Source organism: Andrena cerasifolii, chromosome 15, assembly GCF_050908995.1.
Source record: "Andrena cerasifolii isolate SP2316 chromosome 15, iyAndCera1_principal, whole genome shotgun sequence".
NCBI lineage: Eukaryota > Metazoa > Arthropoda > Insecta > Hymenoptera > Andrenidae > Andrena > Andrena cerasifolii.
This window is the reverse complement of record NC_135132.1, coordinates 9,078,319-9,097,248: the sequence shown is the minus strand read 5'-3', so window position 1 is coordinate 9,097,248 and position 18,930 is coordinate 9,078,319. Positions and strand designations below refer to the sequence as shown.

Sequence of the window (18,930 nt, the reverse complement as noted above, 5' to 3'; positions counted from 1 at the left end):
CCGAGGGAGAGGAGATTCGATAGACCGCGAGGGAGCCCCGGCCGCATGTGGGACATCTCGGAAAGTCTGTTTACCGCAGCCACAAATCTAATAACTCCGCAGATCAAATATCTGCGCGGAGTGGAAGCCAGCCTGGAGCCTGCCTCGCAGCCATTTTTTCGCCACTCAGGCAGCCCCCTCCCCTGAAACAGGGATTCGAGGTCATTTGTGCACAGCTTTCGGGTACCTCGGGCACTTTGCTGCTGGAAAATAGGAGGAAGCTAGCTGCTGCGAGATTTCTTGAGAATCAAGTTCCTGTACTTCAATGCAGCTTATTTTTAAAAAACTCGAAAAGGGGCAGGGGAGGAAAATGTAAGCAAAGAAGACACAGAAGACTGCAGAAGGACCCAACTCGATGTCCTCGCGAAGTATCAAAGCTCTTTGCCCTTAATTTCCCCAAACCCCGAAACTAGTACACTCTATTGACACCGTGAACTAGTATCGGGGTTTCCTCGTTTTCTTCGTCGAAATCGATGTCAATGCAGAGGCGAGAGTTGAAATGAACCGGGGGATGATCTCCCCAGCTGGCAGCGGCTTCGAGGACGCGAAACTTCGGCCAGAGTTCTTAACACGGATCAAAGCCAGTGAATAGGGTTGGTTCCGCGGTGGCAGGGATTCGAAACAGTCGTGCGGTTATCGCGGGAAAGTCGGCGAAAACAATGAGCGCTGGAAGCTGGCAACTTAAATGGTCTTCAAGCTCGTTAACGCCTGCAAGATGGCTGCGTGAGCCTCGAAACTTGCTCCCCTCGGGATTGAGAAGTTCGCAGCAGATTGTCAAAAACTATCGGGGAACTATGTTATTAGGGCTCGCCGAGAGTCGCGGCCGGAAATATCGATGGTTTTGTATCGACAAGGGCTTCCAGAAATACCCCTTATGCATTTGGGTCGAGGGAATTCCACTCTCTCTCCCCCCCTGCATCTGCGTTTGTTATTTTTGGGCGAATATGAAAGCTATTCCTTGCACCTGGCTTGAGTTACGAGTTTGGGCTAATTGTGTCAGGTTTTATAGTGACACGTGATGAGACAGTTGCCTTTTGCTACGAAATCTTGTGGATGTTGAGTGGTGTATATTATTATGGTCCAGAAGTGGGGAGAGGGATGCCTTGATGAATGCTTCCTTGTGGTCGAGGGGATAGTGTTGTGGTAAGTGGTGAAAGGTAGCTCCGAGTTGGACCTAAATGTGGCTTGAAGTAATTTTGGGTTGGGTAGAAAAATAGAGATCAATAAGTCTCGATTAGGTGTGAAGATAAAAGTTTTTAGTCAGCCTTAAATAGACTTAAGTAAAATCTATATTAATTCTGCATTGAACTCTGGGTTTCTGTCGCCATCAAATTTGATTAGAATAAAAATAAAGTTGTAAATGTGAAGTGAGTCCAGAATAATTTTGTTAGGTCCCTATTTTCAATTAAGATTCCAGCCACCGGCAGCTTATATTAAAACTGCCCTCAAGAATATTCCCCTGGCCACAATTTCACCAAATCAAATCCCTTCTTTTTCTCCCACCTGCCTGTCCTTTTACGAAACCCTGGGGCACTGAAAATAAAAGGAGACTATAAGTAGAAACAACGCGAATGCTCCAACAATACCCTGCCCCTCCAGCTGTTTTCGTTCCACGGAAAGGGTAAACGCCCCTCTGCCTGGCTAAATTAAGCGACGGAAGGACATTCCAAGGAATGGAAAGAATAAGTCCACGAGGTCTACGAAATATTCAAGGATCCAGAGGCCCCTGTAATCGCGCAGCGCGAAGGAGTAATTAAATCCTCGGCTGATTCGTTCGCCCGTGCAATATGCATGAGCAGGCTCCCACTCCTGGACTGGGGGGGGGGTGGAAAGTGGGAACGAATAAATCGAGTTTTCTTTCGTACAATCTCCCTGAAAAAATTCCACGGTGTTCGAGGTGTAAACCTTGAGGGAACACGGTCTGAAGAGAGGAATGCCGCTCCCTCGTCCCCTATCGATTATTCCCCTCTTAATTGAGGCAATTAACGAGGTCCCGAATATTCCGCCGTTAATTTCTATCTATGTATCAATCTGAACCTCCTTCAACCACTCGTTCTTTCATATTATGCTACTTCCGTGGATGACTACTCGTTGCTGGAGTGAAATGAGCGGGAAGGGAGAGATGGGGGTGGAAATGGAACAACTTGGGGTTTTGTCGCTTAGGGAGGCTTTGAATATCTGTTGAAATAATTCAATGGAAGAGGAATCCTATTTTCAACTGAATTCCAAGTGGACACAGAAGGAAACCCCGAAAGTTGTGCCAGACCTGGCTGAATGGGAAAATATGTTTCTTAACCTGCATTTCGTGGAAGCATTTATGAATGCATTCCAAGTGGACGTGCTGGGAAACCTCGAAAGTTGTTCCAAAATCTATCTTAATTAGAAAACATGTTCCTCGAGCTATGGTTAATAGAAATAGAATTCTATCTTCAAATGAGTTCCAAATTGGAAGTAGAAAGAAACCCCGAAACTTGTTCCAAGTGGAAGTAGAAGGAAACCCCGAAACTTGTTCCAAGTGGAAGTAGAAGGAAACTCCGAAACTTGTTCCAAATGGAAGTAGAAGGAAACCCCGAAACTTGTTCCAAGTGGAAGTAGAAGGAAACTCCGAAACTTGTTCCAAATGGAAGTAGAAGGAAACCCCGAAACTTGTTCCAAGTGGAAGTAGAAGGAAACCCCGAAACTTGTTCCAAGTGGAAGTAGAAGGAAACCCCGAAACTTGTCCGAAGTGGAAGTATAAGGAAACCCCGAAACTTGTTCCAAGTGGAAGTAGAAGGAAACCCCGAAACTTGTCCGAAGTGGAAGTATAAGGAAACCCCGAAACTTGTTCCAAGTGGAAGTAGAAGGAAACCCCGAAACTTGTTCCAAGTGGAAGTAGAAGGAAACCCCGAAACTTGTTCCAAGGGGAAGTAGAAGGAAACCCCGAAACTTGTTCCAAGTGGAAGTAGAAGGAAACCCCGAAACTTGTTCGAAGTGGAAGTATAAGGAATCCCCGAAACTTGTTCGAAGTGGAACTATTAGGAAACCCCGAAACTTGTTCCAAGTGGAACTATTAGAAACCCCGAAACTTGTTCCAAATGGAACTATTAGGAAACCCCGAAACTTGTTCCAAGTGGAACTATTAGGAAACCCCGGAACTTGTTCCAAACCACATCTGACAGGGAGACTTTTTTTCCCAGTCTTCTCAGATGAATTCCGAGCCTCCCTTCGTAAATCCCTGTGTCGTTAATTAACGATGATCGCGAACGTTAGAAAATTCAGGCCTGAACCCCCTAATCGCACCTTATTGCGCAAACCACGCGCGTCTGTATTAATTATCTTTGCATAAATGGTCGGAGGGGGAGGGGGCGAGAAAAAAGGAGTATTGACGATCAGAAACGTCGGACGTTTAATCGCTAAAGCGACGTGGTGGGTTTTTTCGCTGGAATTTAAAAAATTTACGACCCAATAAAAAACGATCATTCGACGTTAATTATTCTATGGAAACTGAGGGGGTGGGAGATGGTAACCCAGATTCACCTGGCTCGTGGCATCCATCGACCTCGCCGCGATTCTCGCCGAAGACGAAAAGATAATGGAAGAGAGAGGGAGAGGGATGAAATCTGCGTCACCCTACGTGACTTTTACGCGAACTCTCTGATTACCAGTTTACAACCCCCCTAATATCGTGGACAGGAGCGAGCGGCCCTGTTTTTGCTGGACTCTGCTCGGGGGTGAATTCGAGGCACCCCTTACTCAGCCACTTTTTGGCGGGAATCTTGCAATGTCTGGAGTGCTTTTGAATTTAAATTAGAAAGAATTGGAAAACTGGAATTGATGAAAAAATATTGTCCAGGATTTGAAAGCTTCTTTTGAATGCAGGGGTTCTTACTGCAATTTGGAAGATTTAGAAGGGTTTCTGTTATGCTTCCCTAATTGATAAACCCCTTCGCTAGTTACCCGACTCAAAATTTCGTTGATTGGCACTGTTTTCTAATTTTAAACGGAACAAGGCCAGAGGATTAGCATTATTGAAGAGGTTATCAATGCCAAGATGGCCTCTTGTTAATACTCAGATTCCTTCGACGCGTTTGCAAATGAAATGGACTGGAAATGAATCGCTAATGCGACGTTTGCGGTGATAAATCTCGGCTGACTGAAGGGGATATCTGGGATATCGATGACACCTTGTCGTTACTTTGGAATAAATAGCATTTTAATCGTGTTTCCGTTTATATTTCCGGACCCTCTCAACTAGAACCTAATTGAGAGACCGATGTATTATCAAACCCGCCGTTTATTCCTCCTTAGAGACATTTTCATTTTAATTAGGCAAAGTGGAGAGCTCTCCTGCTCCTTCGCTCTTTGCTAAATATTACACCTCATTGAACCATTTGCATTAAGTCTGAGAATAAGTCTCAATTACTTCACATTTGGCCTGATAAGTTAGTTTACCTAGAAACACCTAAAATAATTTCCCCAAAAAATTTAAATTAACAAATCTGCTCGAAAACTATTTTCCACGTAGCACTTTGATTCTTCCCTTGCTCCTCTTTGATAATAAATGGAATTTTGTATTATTTTGTTATTTACTTTGTACTAAGTCATCCCTTAGTTTCCCACCACTTTTGGCTGTATATAATAATACTTTACATTTTTAAAACATGAATGATTTTAGCAAATTTCGTATTAGTGCGTCTGATCGGAAACCTGTTGCCAGAGGTTTGCGTTAAAGCATCACCCCCCACACAAATCAATTTTCTCGTCAACAACGTCCACCTCCCTCAAGTTAACCACCCCTTGCTACACCCTCGTCTAGCCGTCGATGGTGAAACGAAAAACGATGTCTCGACATCCCGATGGGTGTGCCCGTCGATCAAGGGGAAGAAGGCTAGCTAGCAAGGACCAAATCGAATTATCCGCGTCGCAGGAAAGGGTGAAGGGAAAGGGGTGGCGCGTAAACGTAGGCTGTCGTTAACGCAGGTTATGAAACTTCCTGGTTTCTCTCGGCCATTAGGCACGTCGTTGCCTCCCCTCGGCTTCAGCCCGAACTTTATCGCGCAATCGTAAATGTATTAATAAATAATAACCGACTTCTGCTTCCGGCCGGCCCAGTTACAACCCTATTTCTGCCTGCCAAGGATCTCATTCTTTCCTTCGTGAGGTCTGGTCGTTTCTTTCCTGGATTTTATTCACCGCGCTGGATTTGGTCTGCTTTTGGGGGGGTAGCTTCTCCCTTCTCCGGGAGCTCGAGGTAGGACGTCTGATTCTATTACGGCTAAGTTCTTTAGTGGAAGCTACTGGGGGGTGCTGCTTGGCCCTCTGTTTCCACTTCAACCTACTTCTTTCCATTGTAAGGAGTCTTCGAGGGTGGTTTCGCCACTGACCGATGTTTTCAGATGTTTATTTCTCCTTTAGGTGTTGTTGTGCCATTTGGGGGGGATTCTTGTTGCACCGCTCCTCCCTCCATTCCTCCCTGAGGTGGCTTCACCCCTTAGCAGAAGTTTCTAGTTGTCCTACTTGGCCTCTGTTTCTACTTTGACCACCTGCTGCTGTATCTATCACCCTCTTCCTCCAGTTTTGGCACCCCAGCTTCTGTCTCTTCTTCGCTAAGCCTCTCCCTCCCCCAATTTCATCCCCTATTATGCAGGAGATCCTACTCCTTCGCCTTTGTCTCTTCTTCCCTGACTTCCTTCCCTCTTCCTCGTCTCTAATGCACAATCCTGCCCTTCTTCCACATCCATCTTCATCCCCTTCTACTGTACCATCTCCCCAATTTCATCCCCCATTCTGTAGAAAATCCTCCTCCCTCTCCCACGCCCTCCACTTCTTCCTCACCAGGTTCCTTCTGTTCCCACAGCCTTCTTCAACATCCAACCTCCCTCTTCCACGTCCATCCTCATCCCCTTCGCTGCCACTCCTCTCACTTTCATCCCCCGTGCCGAAGAACATCCTCCCTGCCTTCCCCCTTCAGACCAGTTGTTCGCCTCCATCTGGTTTTCAGGCAACGCAAGCAGATAGCACAGAGGAGGGAAGGATAAAAGGGGTTGGGAACTGGCTGCAAGAGCTGGCCCCACTCGCTCTGGCTTTTATACCGCATGCATTTTATAGCGGCTGCAAGTTTCCTGGCGGCGCAAGTGGTGCTACGAGTTGCTTGCAGGTAGTTGAACACGATGACAGAATCATATACTTCCAAATGGTTCGATTATTTATAGGAAACGTTCTGCTGCCTGGCCTCTCTATTTTTAGGATGTAAATGCTCCTTGCTAGGGGATACTCGCTTTTAGTTTCTGGCTTGGGGTAAGTGTTTTCTTATATCTCGGTTGGGTCTGGATTATACAGGGTCTAAGTACGAGTGGGGTTTAATTAAATGTGTCTCAGGAATGTGGGAACACTTGAAAAGTTTCGCTGAGGGGTGAAGGGCACTTGAATTTGAGTTTGAGTTAGGTTGAGTTAAATGCAAAGTGCAAATGGAAATAACTTCGTGAAATCTAAATATAGATTAGGTCGAAGATAAGTCTGGTCTACCTTCGGCTTAACCCTTCGTTGCATACTGTTGCAAATATGCAACATACATTTTCTGTTTATTTTGTATTGTGACGTAACTACTTTCTCACAAAAGATACATGTCCTTCTTTCTAAACATTTACAAACATCGCGCTGAACGTTGTAATTCCGCGGTTTTTAAGCAATGATAATCGTAATGGCGGAAAGAATAAAAAAAAAAAATTTCCCATACTATCAACCCACCCTTCGTCCTCAACCCCAAACTTCCCCCAACCTAGAACTCCCCTTCGCGACAAATCTAAGACGCCCCTGAGTTAAGTCCAGCAGCCAAGTGCCCGCAATTCAGCAACGAATCAAAGCAGCACCCCCAATTCCAAAAATTCCCACGACTCTCACAATCCCACCCCCGGTTCAACTAAAATCCTCCCCCAAAAGCGAGAACTCCGCCGAAAGATTGGGCGCAGAGCGTTCGGTCGGTGGAACGAGCATGCAAGCAGTAAAGAGACATAATGCACGACCCTCGCGCGGGGGTGGAACGATTGTTTCATCCCGAAAATGATATTCACGGGCCGTCACGCCGCGCGCAAAAGGGCTGCGAGCTTCCCCGCTGCTTTCCCCTTCCGCCTCTGTCTCCCCTTTTTCCCCCCCACCCCCTACCCCCTTTTGCCGCAGCTCGCGAGCCAGGCAGCGCGCGCTCTCCTATTTTTTAGCAAGAGAAACACCGTAAGGTTCACCCTGAAAATACATCGCCGCGCTGGCATCATGCAATTAAACGCGAGTACGTCGGAGCGCGAGAAAAGGGAAGGGAAAAACGAGCAGAACGAGCGCCGACCGGGGGGTAGGGGGATGCTCGGGGGCGGATGGGAATCTATTGTCGCGATGAACAACGCTAAACAGCGGCTGCTCCATGAGCGACAACTGCAAATCCCTGGCGTTTTTGGGGGTGCTGTTCTAAAGTTTTCTTGGGGGTTGGAACGAGCTTTTTTTCGGATGGAATGAGGTCGATAGGGGGTCGAGTTAGGTATGAGTTAAGGGTCTACTAAGTTCGCTTGTAATTCAGGTCTTCAAGATTTCAGTTCGCTTACTTTTGTGGATCTTTCAATTAAATGGGTTAAGTAAATCTGAGGCAGGCTTGATTTGACTGGATACTAGGCCTGGGTTAAGTGAGTACAAAGTTTGAGTTAACCCTTTCGCTCCGTATTTAAATTTTCGGACGATTCTTGAAACGTGCCAATTTTACGTACATCAATAAAAGAAGTTTTTTGTTTTCAACTTTTTTTGCATTTTGTATGTTTATCGCAGTACAAGAGAATACATTTTTTTAACGCGTGGACTATAGTCGAAAAACGCAGCGAAAGGGTTAAGGGGACAACCTGGTTTAGAACGCTACAAATAGATGATTTTCTCGATTTTTTTTAAAACAGAAAAATAAATTCAATCTTTGGAAAAAAATTTAATTTATTAATTTCAAGTTTGTCGTCAAGTTTTGGAAAGACTAGGTCTAGCAATAGTTGAAATCCTCAAGATTTCGCTGCATTATATGAGCTAAGTAAAGTTTCGTCTGACTTAAGTCTGAGTTAGATAGATGTTAAGTCAGGGTAGTAAGTCAGATGCACAGTGTTTTGATTCTTCACCTATCAGTCCACTGTTACAGTCTTTTCGATGGTCCAACTTGACTCAAAGCTGGGCCTAAGTTAGGTCTAAGTTAGCTATATATCTTTGAAACCTCATAACACTTAGCATCGCTGAAACCTGAGTCAAGTCTAAATTAAGTTGCATCCACTTTCAACACCTGCGACATATAGAGAGACTTTGTAAACTACAGCACGTCAATTGCAGTGGTTACAAAATCCGCATGAAATAAACAAGGAATTAAAGTGCATCAGAATTAGATCTGCATTGAATCAGCGACACAATCAGCCACGAGGCAATCGATAATCCTGCCATCTTTGCCTGCTGTTCGTTAAAAGGAAGCATTCCACGACAACTAGTAACGACAGAATACCTCCGACCAGAGTGAATTGAAGTGGTAATCTCCCAGTGGAGATAACCCCGGCGTGAAAACAATCGTAGGACGATACAAACGCGGCCCAGTCTTCTGTGTAACAGATTTGACGCGTTGACACGTGTGTAATTCTTCCCACAACGACGCGACACCTTAGAGACTCGCATTGAAATTCGCTTGAAAATCACTGGCACGCCAGTTTTCCCATCCACGGCGAGTTGATCTCCGCGCTTTACCAGCCACTGTTCAACGTGGAACAATGAAGCAGCGGGTTTTATATTTGTGTAGAGGCAGATTTAGAAGCTGGGGCTGCGAAATATGTGGGACAGAAGGTGGTTGATTGGAGTGATAGTGAAGTTTGAAATGTGGGCTTGAGTTTGGGGATTTGAAGTATTATTCTGGAAGTATTAAGTTTCAAGTAGGTACTCACTTAGGCTTCAGATAAATCTGCGCAGGTTTTAAGTTAAGTCTAGGCTTCCTAACTTAAGTTTGCGCTAAGTCTGAGGTAGACTTGAGCTAAGTGTAACGCTGACTTGGATTCCCTAAGTTAGATTGACAATACGTATGAGTTAAGTTTCAATGTTCTAAGATAAATCAGGGCTGAGCTTCAACTAGCTCTTAAAATTGGCTAAGTACAACCTAAGTCAGGTCTGACAAACTGCTAAGATAAATCTGAGCAGGTTTTAAATTAGGTGTAGGCTTCCTAACTTAAATTTGCGCTAAGTCTGAGGTAGACTTGAGCTAAGTTTAACGCTGACTTGGATTCCCTAAGTTAGATTGACAATACGTATGAGTTAAGTTTCAATGTTCTAAGATAAATTAGGGCTGGGCTTCAACTAGCTCTTAAAATTAGCTAAGTACAACCTAAGTCAGGTCTGACAAACTGCTAAGATAAATCTGAGCAGGTTTTAAATTAGGTGTAGGCTTCCTAACTTAAGTTTGCGCTAAGTCTGAGGTAGACTTGAGCTAAGTTTAACGCTGACTTGGATTCCCTAAGTTAGATTGACAATACGTATGAGTTAAGTTTCAATGTTCTAAGATAAATTAGGGCTGAGCTACAACTAGCTTTAAAAATTAGCTAAGTACAACCTAAGTCAGGTCTGACAAACTGCTAAGATAAATCTAAGCAGGTTTTAAATTAGGTGTAGGCTTCCTAACTTAAATTTGCGCTAAGTCTGAGGTAGACTTGAGCTAAGTTTAAGGCTGACTTGGATTCCCTAAGTTAGATTGACAATACGTATGAGTTAAGTTTCAATGTGCTAAAATAAATCAGGGCTGAGCTTCAACTAGCTCTTAAAATTGGCTAAGTACAACCTAAGTCAGGTCTGACAAACTGCTAAGCTATGTCTAATTCCAAGTTGTGTCCAGATTTCTGAAGTTAAGTCTGAGCTAGATTGGCATTAAGTTTCAGGTGGTTCCAGGCTTCTTAAGTTATTAAATTATCTGAGCCTCAGCAAGGTTTGGATTGCTTAAGTTAAATCTGAGATACATCTGAGGTAGATCTAGATGTCCTAACTTTAGAGCTAAGTTCAAGGTACATTTGAGTTAAGTTCATGACGAATCTGAACTTCTTAAGTTAGCTCTAAAGTAGGTACAACTTAGCCCTTGATTTCCATAAGTACCTGAGACCTGGGTCTCAACTAGATTTAAATAATCTAAGTTATTAAGTCCAAGCCATACTCAAGGTAACTCTAGCCCTCCTAAGTTACATATAACTCATTCGTGCCTTTCACCCAGGAGCCCTCCCACGATTCTTCAATACCACCCTCCACGTCCTTCAAATCACAGCTGAACAAGGTGCACAAACATGAAAAATTGCTGATATTTACCTCTGTTTCGCTGTCGATACGGCTTCCTCTGCCTCTGGCCGAAGCTCACCTGTGCCAGCGCCAGCAGGAGCAAAAGGATCACTAGGGATCTCCTCACGGGGACTCCCATTACACTTTCTTCTGGCCCTCTACCAGCGTATCATTTGCCCACGATGAATCTCGAGCCGATTCTCACGCCCTAAAATCGTCCCCTTCAACCCTCTTCGTCGAGCCTCTAACTGTAGTTCCTCAAGGACACACTGCACAAGGATTCCACGAAGCCACGTTTCAATTTCCCCGAATTCATCATTGAACTCCCTCAAGTACAGCTCGGGGGACACCTTCCTCGAGATTGTCGAGCAGTTTCGAGGCAAGAAAAATTCAAAACTACGAGGAATGGACTCTAAGCGACCTGGACCGGGGGCACAAACTAGATCGCTGCCGTATTCTCGATCTCAGGATCCACAGGATCTACGGCATAGATCGTTCAACGATCCTGGAAGTTCGCGAGGGGGTTCTAACGCAGTTGGACCGCGAAAATCCAAGAAAATATCCTGCCGAAGATCCCGGAAGGTCTCCTAAATTAAAATACCGAGTCGCCCCCGCAAAGATCGCACTGCGGGGTCGAATTTTTCCCCCAATAGAATCAAAGGAACGTGCTCGTTGGTTACAGGCACGACTTAACCAACCGGCAATTCGGTTTTTGTCTCGCGGGATTACGAAGGATTGCGGACACGCGGCGCTAAAGAAGGGCGGAAAAACACCGGCGGGTGGAAAAACGCGGTTGGGGGGAGGAGGGCCGGCAGAAGGCAAGGAAATTGTGCAGCGACGGGTCACAATAGTCGGTCGCCGCGGCGACACGCTGTGTTTTTCAATTATTTTTAATTATTTTTCTGAAAGCAGCCGCGTTTGATGCACGCGCTACGCCTGCTTTTCCCCACCAACCCCCTACCTGCCTTTCTTCTTTTTTCCTTTTCCTTTCGAGGGGACGCTTTTCCCTCATCGATCTCTCTCTCCTTCTCCCCGCGACTTCCCTCTGGATCCCGATCTCTCTTTCTGCCACACAGCGCCACCGTCCAATTTAAATGGTCGCCTTCGGTGTCAGCCGCTCGCGGACAAAGAAGACCCCCGCTTTGAGCGGCGACGGAAGCCCTGAATCGTTTAGAATCACGTTCGACGACCGTGGTTCTTCGCGACGACGAGGATCCCGCGAGGCGCGAGGAACGTTTTGGGGAATTCCGCAGATTTTTTGGGGGTAGGGTTCGAAGGGGGTGAAGAGTTTCAGACTCTTTCGGGGGATGGGTTCATGAGATCGTTTTGGAGTAGTGTGGGATTGCGTTTAAGGGCAGAGGGACTGGCAGTTTTGAGGAATTTGGGGTGGGGGTAGTGTTCCTTCTCGAGAAATTTTATAATTGCTTGTTTCTTGTTTTTCGAGAAATGCTATAATTTCTCGAGAAACTTAAGTCTAGGAAAAATATTATAAATCTAATTTATTTTCGTAAATGAATGTGTTACGAATGAATCTATCTAAGATTTATAATACATCTTGTTAATAACATTAGAATCTATATGAATTCCAAAATCACAGTACAGAAGATTCGATGTTATTAACTGCTGAAGGTGCTCTTAAATTCTTATTTAAAATTTTGGAAATATTGTATACTGAATTAAGTACCTAATGAGTTTCTTGTGGCTATTAAAGAAGAAATATTGGAAAGAGGAGATAAGACTATCGTATTCCGTACAAAATTTTTGCAAGATCCAGAATTTCTTTCAAAATGGTCAAAAGACGCATTTTTCATTTAACAGCCAAGATAGCTATATATAAAACGTAAAAATATAAAAGTAACAGATTTTACCACAAAAAAGAAATAGATTTCCTGACGCTACATTAGATGCATTGTGCTATTTAAAAATAAATTTTGAAACCAAAAAGTAATGTTTCGCTTTGTACAAATTTTGTATTAAATAAATAAATTTACCGATTATATTTAATATCTATTTTTTTCATTTACACAAGTTTCGTATAAAATAGACAGGAATAATAATTTAGTTAAAGCTTTCTTGTGTTTTTGATAAATATCGTCAACATTATTCCAAAAATATAATTTTTGCAATATTTCTTTCAATTTCTTGATAATTCTCAAGAAATATGATCTCATTTCTGATTTCTCGAGAAACAAAAAATATAGAGAAATCAGGAACACTAGGTGGGAGAGGGGTGCGAATAGAGGTGGAGGGGTTAAGTGAAGCTTGAAACTGTTTTGGGGGTAAGTTTACGAGGAAATAAATAATTAAGACCAAGGCTGCTTCAGGAGTTGGAAGAATTTTTAGGAAATGTGGGGAATTTTTTATGGCAATGAAGGTTGAATGGAGGTGGAGGGGTTGGGTGAAGTTTGAGACTATTCAAAATACAACTTTGTCGTTTTCATTCAAGATTAATAGACCCACAAGGTTTTGGAGAATTCTGGATGAAATTACGAATGGGAATTTAACTTGAACGAAGGTGGGAATTTTTGGCAGGATTGCACGAAGTTTGAAACCATTTTCTAGGCAATTTTGTCAGAGAAAATTTAAATTTCTAATACTAAAAAAATTCGTGAAATTCTGAATGAGAATGGACTCTGAATGGATGTGGAGAGTTTGACAGGGTTGCACGAAGTGCGAGCCTGTTTGAAAGACAATTTTATAAAATCGCACTTGGCACCATTGAATCTACAGGACCTTGCAGAATTTTCAAGGAACTCAACGAGTTGTTGATCAGGTAGAAAGTTATGAAGATAGCTGTCTCGATGGTGTTGCATAAAGTTTGAGAACACTGCGACTAATACTAGTGATTCTTCAGCACCCTTTGAACCCTAAAGAAACCCCTCTGATTAAAGGAACTCCATAAAGTACAAAGCCTCGCAGTCACAAAAGAAATTAAAGACTAAGTTGCAAGAAATATCCCCACCTTCCTTAAGTATCTTGAGTAACCCTGAAGAGATTAACGAGTTCGCAGTAACTTAAAATTGTTCAACTACAACCACAGTCACAGTAAAAATTATATCACAGAAACGATTTTCATCTTGACGAAAATAAATATTATCCCTTAAACCTGATACCTACAGTAGCATCAAAGCACTTTGAGCAGCTAATCACGTTTAAAAAAAAAAAAAACTGGAATGCTTGAAAACTTGGGACTTCATTTAGTGTAAAGCACTCGAACATGAAGTCCCTCTGTTGAATGAAGTCAAGTACGTTGCGTGAGACGCAGTTGATTGAAAGGTTAATAGAAGTGAGTATTACTGCCTCCTAGAGTTAGTCTCTGATAGATATTGATGCTCCTGGGAGGATTAGAAAGTCTCAATCTCCAATGAATTACACTTGTGAGTTAAACTACGAGAGACACGCACTTTTCCTTGTTATTTTCTCTGATGCCTCAAGATCTTGGACATCCTCGAGAAATCCAAGGAATTCGAAGCCTTCGAGGCACTGGAAATTTCCAAAGAAGTCCCTGATTTCAAAGAAACTCAAACTATCTTGATATCTCAAAGGCTTTAAAATTTGAAAAAATCACATTTTCAAGTTTCTGAATTTTCAACACCCCTCAAGAGACTTGCACGTTCTCAAAAGTTTCGAGATTTCCGCGACTTCCAGGGGAATTCGAGAAGGCCGCTGGCCCCCACGACTTTCGAGCAGCTCAAAGGACTACTTTCCAAAGACAATCCACGTATCCGAGTTGTTCGAAGAATCCCAAGAATTTTGAGACCCTCGCAATGCAGTTTACCTTCTCGGCACTTCGGAGCTCAACTCGCGGGAAGCAAACAAAGCCAAATCAACACACGTGTGCGACGTCCTTCCTTGCGCTAAGCAACCAAAACACTAGCAAAGTTCTATCGAACCGCGATCCAAACACTCGCCACGAAAAATCCCTCGAACTTCATTGAAACGTAGGGTAAAGGGCCCAATTACTGACACCTGACCAATTACTGTCGCCTTAATTTATTTTCCTTAAAATAACGAACAAGTAAACTATAGTACACAATCTACAGTACAGATTATAGGTTGAATTACATAATTATTTTTTCGCATGACTTTGCAACGTTTATTTGTTCGTTATTTTAAGTAAAATAGCTTCAGGTGACAGTAATTGGGTCCTCCACCCTACAACCACTCACATTTATTCAAAATACTAATTAAGCTTTCACCAGACCAAAAATAAAAAGATTTCAATATTCTGTCGTGAAAATAAAATTCCGGGGGAGTGGCAAATTTGACCAGTTTGCGTTAAAAGAATAGTAAACAAGGTCCGCGTTCTAGGATTAAACTCATGAATGAAATAATTCCAATCTAGGCAGCAAGGATCAAAAGCTACGAGTCACTACACACATTCACAAGCCTGTAACCACCGAGCACAAAAATCACACTGCACTTCGGCAAAATAAACAGAATCAATGGTGCCCGTGCAGCCCCCCTCGAAAATGAAAAAAAAAAATAACCACTTGCGTTGGAGGTTCATTTACGCCCCCTCCGTTCACTTTCAAACAAAACGTGTCGACAGCTATTTTATCAAATCTCCGCAGCTACCTAGTGCAACAGGAATATTTTTCACGCGACGTTCCTCTGAATGTTCGAGGGATCTTCGACTAATTTCTGCCTCGAAGGAGCCACGAAATTTTGATGGGTAAAGTCTCGGAGAAGGTGTCCCCTGAAGGATCCTCGAGCAGGATGCTGCACGTTCAGAAGATAACGAGCCGCGCGAAGGATCTTCGTACCTGAAGAGCACGCGTGGTGCACAGAAGAAGGGCAGACTATCACAGAACGCGGTGGACAGAGGTGCCGGTGGTAGACACCGCGTTGCCCGATCCTGACAGACTGGCAAACTGGCAGTCACCATGAACCGTACGAAGAACAGGCCACCCCACCTCCGCTGTCAACAAGGCGAGCGTGGGAGGCACTAAGCTACTTTGCATTCTTTTTTTTTTTAGCCTCCCCCTCGCGGCCACGTACGCGCTTACATCGCGAGCCCCCCTCCTAATGCCGCCGAACCCCCCACCAATCTACTCGCACAAGATTTTCGACGTGAGCGAAGCGAGGCTCCAACGAGGCGGCGAAACCGCGGCCCACCTTTGGATGGGATTTAATTTTCGGAAGGGGGTGGTTTGGGGTGGTTTGTGGGGCGGGGGTGGAGGTACTTGTTTGGAGCCTTTAGATGGTATTTTTATTGTTTTCAGGGGTTTTTGGTTGGAGATCATTTTGGGGAATTAAGGGAGGGTTAAGGGAGATTGTAGGTTTTGGGGGTTGTTTTTTGGTAGGGGTATTTGGAATTTTAAAGGGGTTCTGGAGGGAGGCATGAGAACGTTGGTGCTGGTTGCAGAAGGGTTTTCGAGAATTTAAAGGGGGTGGGTTGATGGATGTTGCAGGTTTGTGGGTTTGGATTTTTTGGTGCTGGTATTTGGACTTCGAAATCGGGTTTTGGGGTATGGAGCGCGAAATGGAAGGGTTGGAGAAATGTTTTGGAGAATTGAAAAGGGGTGGGTTGGTGGAGACTGTAGGATTTTAGATTTTTTTCTAGGTTTTTGGTATTTGAACTTCGAAATGGAGTTTTGGGGGTATGGAGCGGAGAATTGAGGGATTGCAAAAGTGTTTTCGAGAATTCAAAGGGGGTGGGTTGATAGATATTGCAGGTTTTTGGGTTTGGATTTTTTGGTGTTGGTATTTGGACTTCGAAATGGGGTTTTGGGGTATGGAGAGCGAAATGGAAGGGTTGGAGAAATGTTTTGGAGAATTGAAAAGGGGTGGGTTGGTGGAGACTGTAGGATTTTGGATTTTTTTCTAGGTTTTTGGTATTTGAACTTCGAAATGGGGTTTTGGGGTATGGAGCGCGAAATGGAAGGGTTGGAGAAACGTTTTGGAGAATTGAAAAGGGGTGGGTTGCTGGAGACTGTAGGATTTTGGATTTTTTTCTAGGTTTTTGGTATTTAAACTTCGAAATGGAGTTTTGGGGGTATAAAGCGAAGAATGGAGGGATTGGAGAAGTGTTTTGGGAAATTGAAGGGGGTGGTTTGATGGGAACTGGTGGTTTTTGGGTTGCTTTTTCTACTTTTTGATGATATTTGAAGTTTGGAATGAGAATTTGGAAACACAGAATGCGGACTTGAGTGGTATATCGAAGCTAGCTAAAATAAGTATTTTGAAAACTCAAAATAGGAAGGGTGGTCGAGATTGCAGCTTTTTAGATTTCGTTTTTCTTAACTATAATCATGTTTGAACCTTGGAACGGAGATTTCGATGCACAGAATGAGGCTTTTGATGGTATTTTAAAATTAAGCGAGGGTAGTTTTTGGAAATCCAAACTGTGGAAGGTTAAAAGAGGCCACAAGTGATTCTTAATACCTGTCGAACTTTCTTCCCTTGCTCTAACATCTGTTAAGTAATAAGAATCTTTCCACCAAAATCATGAATTCACCGAAATGTCCTGGAACGTCTCTAACAAGGGATGATCCCGAACCCGAAAACTCAAACAATTTTGAAACTTTGCGAATATGTAGGAGATTTCCTCCTCATTACAACACAATTTTTGTTTGCTGCCCAAATTCACTGGAAGGGGGTGAAATTAACCCCTGAAAATTCGGCTCTTCAAATTTTCAGATTTTGTTATAACTCGCGAACTGTACGAGATAGAAAAAAAGTTTCAAGACAAAAGTTACTTCTTTTAATTAAATCTAGCATATGGTAAACAATTATTTTACAGTTCGCGAGTTATAACACAAAATTGAAAAATAACCGGATATTCAGGGGTCAATTACACCCCGTTAGAGTGAATTTGGGGAGCAAACAAAAATACCCTTTGTAAGCGGAGGAAATTCCCTACGAATTCACAGAGTCTCAGAATTTTTTGATTTTCCGGGTTCGAGATGTTCCCTTGTAAGTTGCTCTATCTCGGAGATATCTGAATTCTACAAATTTGGATGCCGAAAGTGAAAAATAACTGTACCTCCATCGACCGAGCGCGATCAACGAGCATTCCGGGGGATTAGAAGGCTTTCCCCGATGTATAACGAGCGCCGTATTATGTCGAACCGGAAGTGGGGAGGATACGTTTAGGTCTGCAGCCGTGATCAGCAAATGGTCCTCGGGATTGGAAGTGACTTTCGTTTTCCTCCGCCCGCGCGGAAGTTGTAACGCGACACCGGTTACGAATAGACCGGGGGAAATAGAAGAGAAAAAAAAATGGAAAAATCCTCCACCAAAAGTGTCTCGAAACTCTCCGCGATGTCAACGAACTCTGCAACTTTCTCAGCCACGCGAAATGGAAAACTATTCTGTCAGAAGATCGAGTTTGTTCTTCACAGAAATGGAATACGAATTTGTGGAATGAGAACGTGAAACAAAGTTTAATCCTCGCCAGCAACGACGTACAACAGGATCTCCAAGAAGAAGTAAATAAGTGGTGGTGAATTTGTTTATTTTTTTAAAGAAATTTGAAAGAATAACCTACTTCTGACAAAGATCCAAATCCTAATTCGAATTCTCTTCCTACCCTCAGAAACCAAAATTCTAAAACGTCAGCGAAAAAAATAAAAATCAAAAAAATTTTAAAAAAAATTAAAAATAAAAAAATTAAAAATTTGAAAATATTCAGAATATTCAAATGTCTGCTCAAATTCTAGAAAATTCCAAAAACCCAACAGTCCTGCTCGAGGATCATCCCCCACTCCTGGATCCTCGAAATTACCAAATCGGAAACGGAATGTCGACTTTTCCCGCGCGTTTCGAGCCGAAGAAGTAGCCAGTTGAAGTCGACAGCTCGATCTGGAGTGCTCGATTCGTGGAAAGAGCGTAACGACCGACCGACCCGCGGTGTTTCGAGCGAGTGACTGTCGGCGAGGAGGTGCGTGGGAGGTGTTGCAGGTACCGCGGGCCCGTGGCGTAATGGGGATATCAGGCGTCGCGAGCTAGGCCGGTTGCCGCGCTTCCGCTAGCTCGGGGCTGCTCGCCGCCGCTCGGAGCTGCTCGGTCGGTCAGTGTCGGGGGCGGGGGCGGCAGAATTGAACGAACCCCTTCGATTCTAATTCCAAAAGCTTGGGACAGCTTTACAAATTAGGGAAACTAAAATTACTCTCGTTAAATATGTTTGTACGAGGTGCAGTGGCCATCGCTTTTTTAACACCCTGTATATAGATTTCTATTATTAAGTAAGAGAATGTAGGAGCCACGAGGGTAAGAATGAATTTTGTATAAATTTTAGAAGGTCGGAGTTTAGTGGACGGTGGTTTTCAATTCCTGGATAATAGTGAACGTGGATGGGGTTGCAATCAGGGTTGAGATTTTTTGTCGAATTTTTATTTCCCCGATTTAGGCCGTGGTAATGACTGTTGCAAGGTGGGCTGCGGGTATTTCGAATACTTCGCGGGTGCTTGAATTGTACCAATATCCCTCGAATATTGCAGTGCTCGAGGGAGAAGTGGGGCTAAGAGGGAATGGGGATTGGTAAGAGAAGGTATAGGGGCAGAATAGGGGTAAGTAAACGAGAGAAGGGTGAATTAGAATCGGGAATTCTTGATATTGGAATTAAAATCGAAATTCCTCGCGTAACACCTGAACACCCAG

At 43.6% G+C, this 18,930-nt stretch overlaps 1 protein-coding gene across 4 annotated transcripts in view; it reads right to left on the bottom strand.

Moving 5' to 3' along the window:
• The window catches only part of Trol (terribly reduced optic lobes), a 148,688-nt gene that overhangs the window by 75,629 nt on the left and 54,129 nt on the right, over nucleotides 1-18,930 (bottom strand). For 2 of the 4 annotated variants that reach the window (XM_076827888.1, XM_076827889.1), the window contains exons 1-2: nucleotides 15,093-15,235; nucleotides 10,357-10,595 (exon numbers count right to left, since the gene is read on the bottom strand). The exons of the other annotated variants lie outside the window; for them this stretch is intronic. In XM_076827888.1, the coding sequence (XP_076684003.1) occupies nucleotides 10,357-10,465 (109 nt within the window). In that variant the 5' untranslated portion in view covers nucleotides 10,466-10,595; nucleotides 15,093-15,235. Of the gene's footprint in view, nucleotides 1-10,356; nucleotides 10,596-15,092; nucleotides 15,236-18,930 lie in introns of those variants that run through there. 4 annotated transcript variants of the gene reach the window in all.